Source organism: Calonectris borealis, chromosome 6 (assembly GCF_964195595.1).
Source record: "Calonectris borealis chromosome 6, bCalBor7.hap1.2, whole genome shotgun sequence".
In the NCBI taxonomy this organism is placed as follows: domain Eukaryota; kingdom Metazoa; phylum Chordata; class Aves; order Procellariiformes; family Procellariidae; genus Calonectris; species Calonectris borealis.
This window is the reverse complement of record NC_134317.1, coordinates 1,787,460-1,796,936: the sequence shown is the minus strand read 5'-3', so window position 1 is coordinate 1,796,936 and position 9,477 is coordinate 1,787,460. Positions and strand designations below refer to the sequence as shown.

General features: G+C 49.3%; 1 protein-coding gene across 1 annotated transcript; it reads right to left on the bottom strand.

The window, feature by feature from the left end:
- Nucleotides 1–7,525: 7,525 nt before the first annotated feature.
- Nucleotides 7,526–9,184, bottom strand: RPRM (reprimo, TP53 dependent G2 arrest mediator homolog). Its single transcript, XM_075153914.1, has 2 exons — nucleotides 8,448–9,184; nucleotides 7,526–7,794 (listed from the first exon to the last, which is right to left on the bottom strand). Exon 1 carries the CDS (start codon nucleotides 9,089–9,091, stop codon nucleotides 8,753–8,755), a length of 339 nt encoding a protein of 112 aa, XP_075010015.1. The 5' UTR covers nucleotides 9,092–9,184; the 3' UTR covers nucleotides 7,526–7,794; nucleotides 8,448–8,752.
- Nucleotides 9,185–9,477: the final 293 nt, after the last annotated feature.

Sequence of the window (9,477 nt, the reverse complement as noted above, 5' to 3'; positions counted from 1 at the left end):
TTGATCCTGCTTAAATTGGTTAAGAGCAGGACAAATTATTTCAGGGCTTTCATCTCAAAGCGCTAGGTTGAATCAATGGCAGTTCACATTTTCCAAGAGGCTGGTGTCTTGCTAAAACCCATCTTTTCAATCAGTTAGAGGAATGAATCTTCGCAACGGTGCTGAGAAACGAAACGAGCTGTTACCTCCTTGCCCCACTGGACAGCAAAGCTAGAACCAAGTTACAAGTCCTGGATATATGGTACGTGGCACTGAGCCACGGTAGTAATGGGATGTCCACATCGGTGTACAGTAGTAATGAAAATGAAAATAGTGAAATTTAATGAAATTTAAAAATAGTGCCGTGCTTTAAATGCTCCCAGATCTTAGTTCGCAAATGACAGAATGTCAATACTTGGCAGCAATCTTTTATTAAAAGTGTTTTTACAGTCTAACTTCACACTTTCCACGGGTAATCTTGAACTGCCACAGGGACAGTCCGTGCCACGGGCAGCGCTCGCCAGCATTGACAGAGCTTGGGTAGAATATGTGAAATTGTGGTTTTCTTCCTCGATCCACCCTTCTATGAACTGGGAAAGTCACTGGACTGAGTGTGGGGTTGCAATTTATCCATTGAGGGTGGACAAACAGGGTCTATTTAAATTGTGGCATTTAGTCAGGAGCTGAAGTCTTGCCCGTGTCTCAGAGGTATTGAGTCTCCCAAGTCCCCTGCGAGGTCTCATACTTTTTATCCCTCTTCCAGGGCAAGGAGCTGCTGTTCCACGTCTCGCCAAGCACCGAGCCCCGTGCATTTAACCAAATTAACTGAACCGCCCCGCTGTACAGCTCCACCGCAGTACAATGGATCTCCCTGGAAACCTTTAGGTTTCATTATTGCACAAGTTAATAACATTTTCCCTAAAGCCTGTTTTTAATTAATGTATATTTTTTCATTTTCTGTCCAAGATACGACAAACGTTAGGTATCATTAGCTAATACCTGCTGTGCACCATTTTCCAATAACACCATATTTTTTTCTAAATTAATTCATTTCTCACTTAAAGAATATCCTGTGGATATGCTTTGTTCAAGTTCAAGATGTTATTTATGTATAAAAGTGGTCATGGTGTACCATTTGAAAAGGAGGAAAAGTGATAGCAAGTACATGGAGTATGCAAAGAACAAAATTGCTTAAGATTACTTATCTCTTCTAATACGGCACAGGAACGCCAAGGATGTTTCCCCCAGTGAAAATCGGAGAGCTGGGATTAGGGAGTATTTGCTGATGGGTTAATATTGGTACAAGCGGATGGGGCGCCAAGTTCGTTAGACGATGGGGCATCTCTCTGCAAATGAACGAGCGTCAGCCCAATCTTTCTGCCCCTTATACCGATGTGAGACAAAGGGGTGGTTTGTGTTTGATGGCAATGTAGGCTCCTCTGGGAGGACAAGCTCCATATTATCTCAGTGATCTCCTCCACCTCAAACACGTGCTCTTCAGCAGCTCTAAGTTTATATTTGGCAAAGGGAAGGGGAGACGTAGCTTTCATTAACCATGTAGGAATTTTAACGAAAGTTTGAATGGATTTGTGAAACACTGAATATGTATTTTGAAAGCTTTGAGTGGCAGTTCCGTAACACGCACACACAAATGCCCTAATCGGTAACAGGATTTGGAACATCTCCCTTGCTGTCAAACAGCCAGCGGTGTTCTGCAGGGGAGTGCATTAAAGAAAACTGCTTTTTTTCTCCACTACCTGAAATTGCTGAGTGTAATTCAGCTTCTCTTTGCTTGATAACCTTTGAGTGGTTCTTACGTGTAATTAATATTTACAGCGTGATTGGCACTTTTCATTCCCGTAGCTTCAGCAATACACAGTGATGAGCTTAAGCAGGGAATTTCGTCAGACAGCAGTGGAGAGGTTGTATTAGAGGACCAGGTCCAGCTTCTTGTGAATGCAGCAATATCCCATAGTGAATATATTCTCAAGTTTAGAGTAAAAGTCATAAGTAAAAGCATTTTTATATCTTCCCTATAGAGATTATTCCACAGCCTAATATCTCTTATTTTCAAGATTTTCCTACAAACCAGCAAAATTGCTCTATTCCGTTCTGGCCTCTTCCAGCCCAGCCCATCTTTTCTGGATAGAGGTCATCTCCAAAATATTTTCTGTCCCATCAGGTAACCCCATAGATGTGTATCGCACATTCTGCATTCTTGTTTCCATTTCTTTGTCCCAGACTGCATATTTTTCTGTTAATGTGTATTTCTTTCTTTACAAGTTTCTCCAGGTACCTGATGATTTTTGCTGCTCTTCCTCTCATTTCCCAATTTGTCGCTGGTATCTGAGTGGGCTTTACACACCGGCTTTCGTTATCCAGGAACAAACCAGAGCAGGGACTACCAATTCATTATTTATTTCATGGTATGGTCATGAATAAAGCACAAAACAAAACTGAGATTTTATGTGCATGTACGTTTACATTTTTTACACTGTAAAAGCATCCCTGACTTTCTTTTAGGCCCAATGTCTGTGGGTGAACCCTTGTGCTCATCACTTCAGCTCCTGGAGCTGGGGAAGAACTTTCCCAGCAAGGTAGTGAGGGCAAAGACATCCCTTCTGCTCTGATGTCCCCATCGTACGAGCCCTTAATGTAAGCAGGCTGCTCCTTTCTTTTAAGCCCACGGGAGATGTCAGCTCAAACGGGCGTCGTTGTTTCCTTCTGTCTGCGTTTGCTCTGACAGATAGGAAATTGAAGTGGCTAAAATGAAAGAAATAAAAAAGAATTTGCACCGAGGAGATGGCAGTAGTGAAAGGAGGGCGGGTGCTGCACACCATCACCGGGGCTGGACCCAGGGCAGCGACTCCTCTGCCCTCGTGAGGTCCCGCCAGCACCTTCATCCTGGTGCCGTGCCGCTCCGACTCCTTCATCCCAGTGCTGTGCCGCTTCGTCTCCTTCGTCCCGGTCCTGTGCCGCTTCGTCTCCTTCGTCCCGGTCCTGTGCCGCTCCGTCTCCTTCGAGGTGGTGGACGGCTTTGCTGCGGCTGCCGCACACAGCCGCCGTGGGTTTGATGGGCCATTACGTTCCTGCAGCCTGCCTCCCTGGAGACACTTCCAAAATAGAAGCAAGTGGGGGGAAAAAAAAATCCTAACCTGATTATGATAGAATAAAAGACATAAAAGTGATATATTGCTTTGTGTATTTTTCATATCATGTGCTCATGACACTGTTTTTCCATGTGCTAAAAATACGTTCTATAACTGCGGAATAGGTCCCAAGCTGCCGGTGGCCAAATTGATGGATACGCTTAGTCCTGAAGAGCTCAGGCTTCCTTTGGTTTCTTTCTTCAGCGATCGTGTCTGGTCCTCAGCGATACAAAAAATCTAATATTTGTCAATACAAAATAAAGATCTCCCATAAAAGAAAGCAGCTCCCTACAACCATATTACAAAGAGGATAAATTGTATGGCCACCAATATCACTTGGCCTGGATTTAAATTCAGTGAAGGAGGGAAGGGAGAAGATGGTCCTGTTAAATTTTTGCACTTGAGCATGCATGCCATTTTGGGACATGAGAAAAATAAAGCCTTAATACAAACGGGTGTTCTTAACAACTTTAAGGCTTAAAAATAATTCTGCAAAAGAGTCATCTGAGTCCTGTGTTTGTAAAATAAAACGGAGAAGAAAGAAAGGGACCGGCCCCGGCTTCCATCGCTGGCTCAGGGTGTCTGTGCGGGGCGGTGGTGCGGCGCTGGCCGTGCTGCGGGAGGATGGTGCCCGGGGGCTGCTGCCCGGGGGAGCCCCCAGGAGAGGCTGGGGGTGCGGACCCACGGGGCTGGACCGCCAGCATCCCGGCTGCAGCGAGGCAGCCAGGGCTGAAGCCCTCAGGTGCTCACCGGCTTGCCGAAGCACCCGCGCTGCAGCCCCTGCGGTCTGCTTTCCCTACCGAGGGAGAGCCGATGTCTTCCCTATGAACACCTACCCCTTTTCTGAAACCTGCTAATTTCGCAGACTTTGGCAGACTTTCACAGGTTAACCACACGCTTTTTAAATAAAAAGGAAGTTTTCCTTTGCATTAAGTTTCAGTTTGTTGCTCCTCAGTGCCATTCATGGTATGCATATGTGCATTCATGCCCTCTATTTTGTACACTTCCCGCTGCTTTCTGGCTTCTCTCTCTCCTTTTTTCTCTCTCTTTCAAGCGAGAAGACTGTATCGCCGTTCCAGTAACGGTGCAGCGGAGATGGGGAGCGGCACAACGGGCTGAATTGTCTGGGAGAAAAGCTGGCTACCAGGCACCAGGCACGCAGGCAAGTGTGATGGGCAACAGCTATCACTTGCTAATGGTGAGCTAACAGAAAATTAGATTTTTGGACAGCAAATTTAAACCTTAATTATGGAGAGGACACTGCTGTTTTATAATATAAAAGAATTGAAAGACTTGATGTCCCTCAGGGCTCCTTCAGCTTTACCAGTTAGACAGCCCCGGTCACGGTTTGCTGAAATCAGTGGCGACAGCATAATCCATTCATGCACACAAACAGAGCTGTCGAGAAAGGAGGAGCACTTTTAATGACTCATTCTTTAATGATAATTAATACGGGCTCAAACGCAGCTAGGGCTGCATGTTAAAATGAGTTGCCTAGCTGAATATGAACATAAAGATTTTTTAGGAAACACACTGCCACAGGGGAGCACCCTGTGCTGGGCGTGCTGCATGAGCCAGGAGCGTTCCATGGCTACTCCGAGTGATAAATATTAAGGCAAATCATAAAGCTGTAATGTGTGCTGTGCCTGTCACTTATGGTGAAGTTTTGGTTTTTTAACTGCAAATGAACAGCGGGATCTTATTTTCCTTATTAAAGCTAAACTGCATTAAAAATCGATGTGAATTTTGCCTGAATATGAAATTGGAATAAAGCCCTGCACCTGCATATATCTGAACTGAAGTGCATCTTTTCTGCGTACTTCAGCCAGTGTTTGATTATTATTACCAAAAAGATGTGGCAAGCATGCAATTAAAATTAAAATTGTACAGCCGTCTAGACAAATTTAGCCTGAGTACATTCACAGGGTTATCTAAAAGCAATTCCAGTGTTTTTAATAAGTGTATCCCATTTAAAATATTGAACAAACCACTCCAGTGGGTGTTTGGGAAGTGACTAAGACGCCTCTTGATTTTTCTCCTGGAGGATTAGCAGGCGTTTGGAGCTGAAAGGGTGAAATCGTGTTCCCAAGCCTGCCTTCCTGGCTAACTGGGAGAAAAAACAAGAGCGGCTGAGCGGCAGCAGAGAAATCTGGTGCCATTTGGCAGGCTGCCGCGGCGTGCCGGGATGAGCCTTGGTGGGTGTTTGTGCCCAGAAGGAGCTCTGGCTCCGGTGTTTTGCATGCTGGAAGCCAAGGCTGAGCACGAGGGCTGAGGTCTGCCAGTGGCACGGCAGCCTGAAGTTCTGCGGCATGGGCACCGCTATTTTAATTCAAGGCAAGAACTACTACGTTATTACTTTGTAGACAGTAATTAGGTATGCAGACAGCCTAAGGTGAGATTACTTCAACCTTGACTTAAGAAAAGATTTGAGCTTTTTTATTTTAATACTCAAGAAGAATTGCAGATAGTACCATGTTAGGGACTTGCTGCGGTTGGGGCTGTATGGACTTTTTGGGCACCATCCTCTCTGAAACAGCCATGGAGAGGTGCAGTGAGAGGTCCCAGTGTGAGTCCTGCTGGGAGAGGTCCTGCTGCGAAGTCCTACCCCTGTCAGCAGTCACTGAGTGTCGCAAGGGTTTCCTCACAAATTGGAAATTTCCCCTGTTAAGAGCTCACATCTGACAGCAATGACTGAGAGCTGTCCAGGTCTACCAGGTGACTCTCATCATCATCTGCTCCTCTGGGAATTTCATGGTTGGAAACATGATGGAGAAACAGGAATGCACATCAATGAAAGGCCCCTCAAGTTTTGGTGGTAAAATTGAACGTATCTACCATTTAAGCTGAATAAAGAAGGGACAACTATAAAGAAGCAGGTCAGGTGTTCATACTATCTTCAAGCCACTACAAGGTGGTGGAGCCCTCCTTTGGGTACCCGCACTGGGTTTACCCGTTTCCCAACACCTCAGCACGGCAGCAAGGCAGATTTTGTCTTCAGTGTGTTCTAGCTGCTGACGGGGCTTTGCTTGTCCACACCACAGACAGGGGCTCTCCCAGCAGCTTTCCAGGTGCTCTTCAAAAAATGCCCCTGGAAGGATGTGTGCAGAGATCTGAAAAAGTGATGTTCACCATGAAGCTCCCACCCCTCCAACATGCAGGTCATGGCTTTACATGCACGACTAGAAGGGACAGAGGTATGCTCTGGGCAGGCTCTATAAAGCATGGAGGTATCTGCAGCGCCCGGGGGCCAGGTAGGAGATATCTGCTCGAACACCGCTCCCCGTGCGAGCAGTCTCCTCCATCTGTGCTATACAACGTGGGGATGAGGTGGATGCTGGAGCCCTTGTTGGGTGTCTGAGATGTGCTTCTTCCCCGTGCTGCCATCCTCCTGCCCACCGATGGATTATAAATATCCCAAGTCTCTTCCTATTCTCTGTGCCAAGTACCAAAGTCCCCACAGTACAGAGAGGGAGAGAGGCCTAAGTAAAGCTGCTGGACTGGATGTGTGTGAGCATCTCTGCATCACCGAGTCAGAAAAACCCTTTTCCCAACTGTTCCCTGCCTAAAATGAGGTATCTTTGTAGGGATTAGAGAGTCATAAGCACTTTACTAGGGTAGGGGCTCTCAGCTTGTAAGGGGTCCTTAGGCGAGAGACACCAAGCCACGTGTGCTCTTGGGCTGAGGTTGAAAATCCTATTTTATTACAGAACCAGGAGTTTGCCATGGCTCAGATTTACACCGTTGGAAAAAGCTGCAGCTTCTGGCAAAGCTTAATCAAAAAAGTGTTCGCTATGATTAATAAAGAATGCCTAATGAATCTAGCTCTTAAAAAATGTTCAACCATGCAGTGCACTCCTTGCAAGTCAGATTATGGGAATGATTGTGTTATCTGCAATACCATGAAGTGATGCAAATTAAAAAGTTGGAAATGCTTTGTGATGACTGAAACATCTGTAATAGGAGTTTTGCCTCCTATTGTATTATCTTAAAATTGTGCTTTATCTAATGTTTCTACAGCACTAAGGGGTAAAGAAAGGAGGAGAGTTTTGGTTAAATTTCTCACCAATGTTTCAGCTGATAGATGGCTTAGTAACATTTATTTTGATGTAATGACAAAGTCCATAGCATATTTGTTTCCCAGAGAATAGGCAGATCTGTTCCTTGTCTTTCCCTTAAATGTAGCTGTAAATGAGTGAGTACCTGGCTGAGATTTCTGCTTGCCTGGGGGAATTGGACTGCATTGAGACACTCTGCTTTGTCTCATTTTCTACCAAAAGTTTATCTGCAGTTTATCTGTCTCAGGCTCCAGTTTTATTTCATCCCCTTCTAGCTCAGATGTGTTTTGTAAATGCTGAGTTTCACCTTGCCTGTCAAAACGGAAACTTCTGATAACATCTCCTAAAGATGTCTATAATGATTCGGTAGCTTGGCCGTCTTCATACCAGCTCAGGATAAACTGAGGGAAAACCGAGCAGTTGGAAGTCCCCATGGCTTCTCCGGAAAACTTCCTGATTCTTATCAGCATTAAAATATTGACAATAGCAGTCTCACTGCCGGACTTCGGATGTCATGAGAGATATTTTCTCACAGGCAAGTTGCCTGAGCCTTTTTGCCCCCATCCCGCTGCCGTGGTCCCCAGCAAGTGTTTATGCTGGTTCCACTCCTCCTACAGCAAATGTAGATACATTGATTTATCACTAGCAGCCAGTCCAAGCCCCCGGGGATATGATAAACAGCTATGCAAACCTCTCATAGAAAGATGCTCTATAAAGGAAACGGATGAAGAAAAAAAATAAAATCCTGTGCAAGCATAAATTTTTTCCTCCCTTAAACATGACCGTAAGAAGTCACCTGTTGGTGAGGCTTCCAGGCGGCTTAATAAAAAGTATGTATAGTGGTTTTCTAGAGTCAAACCCGGACAGAGGGGGACACAAACAGAGAGTACAGGACTATTTCCCCGGCCAAAGCCAGAATCCACGGCGAGGAGCGGGGTCCCCGCATCTCCCCGGGCACATCCCGCCGTGCTCCGGTGCGCACAGAGCAGAGGGTACCGCGTTCACCCAGCCTTGTGCAACCGGGGGAGGGGGGGGACCCGAAAAGCAGTCTAAAATGCAAGCTTTAGCACAGCTGCAAGGCAAAAACTTGCAAGGACAGGGCGCTTGCTTCACCCCGAGCCCCGCGGATTCGCGGCGGTGCAGCCCGGCCGCCCCCCGCGCCCCCTCCCCGCTCCCCTCCGCGGCGGCGCGGAACCACCGGCAGGACCCCGGGACTCGAAGACGGAGGCATTTATTACCGCGAACGAAATAAGAAACCCCAGACCTGTTGCCATCAGAGCACGTTTTACTTCGGCACCCCGCGGGTCGGGACGGGCGGCTGCGGGGGCCGCGCACGCCGGGCACCCCCGCACGTCTCGCCGGGCTCTCGGGGTTCGTTTGCTGTTGTTTTTAAGGAGGAAAAAAAAAAAAAAAAACAACCAACCAAAACCAAAACCCAGTCTGTCTAAAGGAGGAACGGCCGTTGTGCAGTCAGCGCCGGGAGCGGGCGGCCCCGGTCGACTTCCCGCGGCGCCGGGCCGTCGGGGCGGGCGGCAGAGCGCGGCGGGCGGTCGCGGGGCCGGCCGGCGGTCAGTAGGGCCCCACCACCACCGCCTCCACCTCCTTAGACGGCCGCCGGTCCTTGACCAGAAAGTTGATCATCCCCTCGGACTTGATGAGGAGGTTGCAGCCCAGGAAGAAGATGCCGAACACGACGGTGAGGGCCAGGACGCACATGACGGCGATCTGCACCACCCGCATGATGTACAGGCTCCGCTCGTCCGCCGCCGCCGCCGCCCCGCCGCCGTCGGTCACCACGGAGGCGGCGGTGCAGCAGCGCAGCGCCCGCTCCAGCTCCAGCGCCGCGCTCCCGGTGCCCGCCAGCAGCCCCGCCGCCGCCGTCCCGCCGCCCGCCGCCGAGCCGTTCATCCCGCCCGGCCGCCCCGCCGCCGCCGCCGCCGCATGCAGGCGGGCCGGGCCGTGCCGAGCCCAGCCCAGCCGTGCCCAGCCGCTCCGCGCTGCCCCGCGCCGGCGGAGGCTTCCGCGCTGCTCCGCTCCGCCCGCCGCTCCGCTCCGCTCCGCCCCGCCGCGCCCGGGCGGGGAGCGGGGCCGGGGAGCGGGAGGGAGGGCGGTGCTGGGGAGGGGTCGGGGACGGCGCTGGGGGGGGGGCGCTTGCGAGGGGGCTGCGGGGAGGAGGGGGCGAGGGAGCAAGCGAGGCGGGGGGGGGGTTATTGGGGAGCAGGGAGAACGGGAGTTGGGGGCTCGGGGGTTGGAGAGCGAGGCTGGGCGAGGAGGATTTTGTGAGTGGGTTTTGG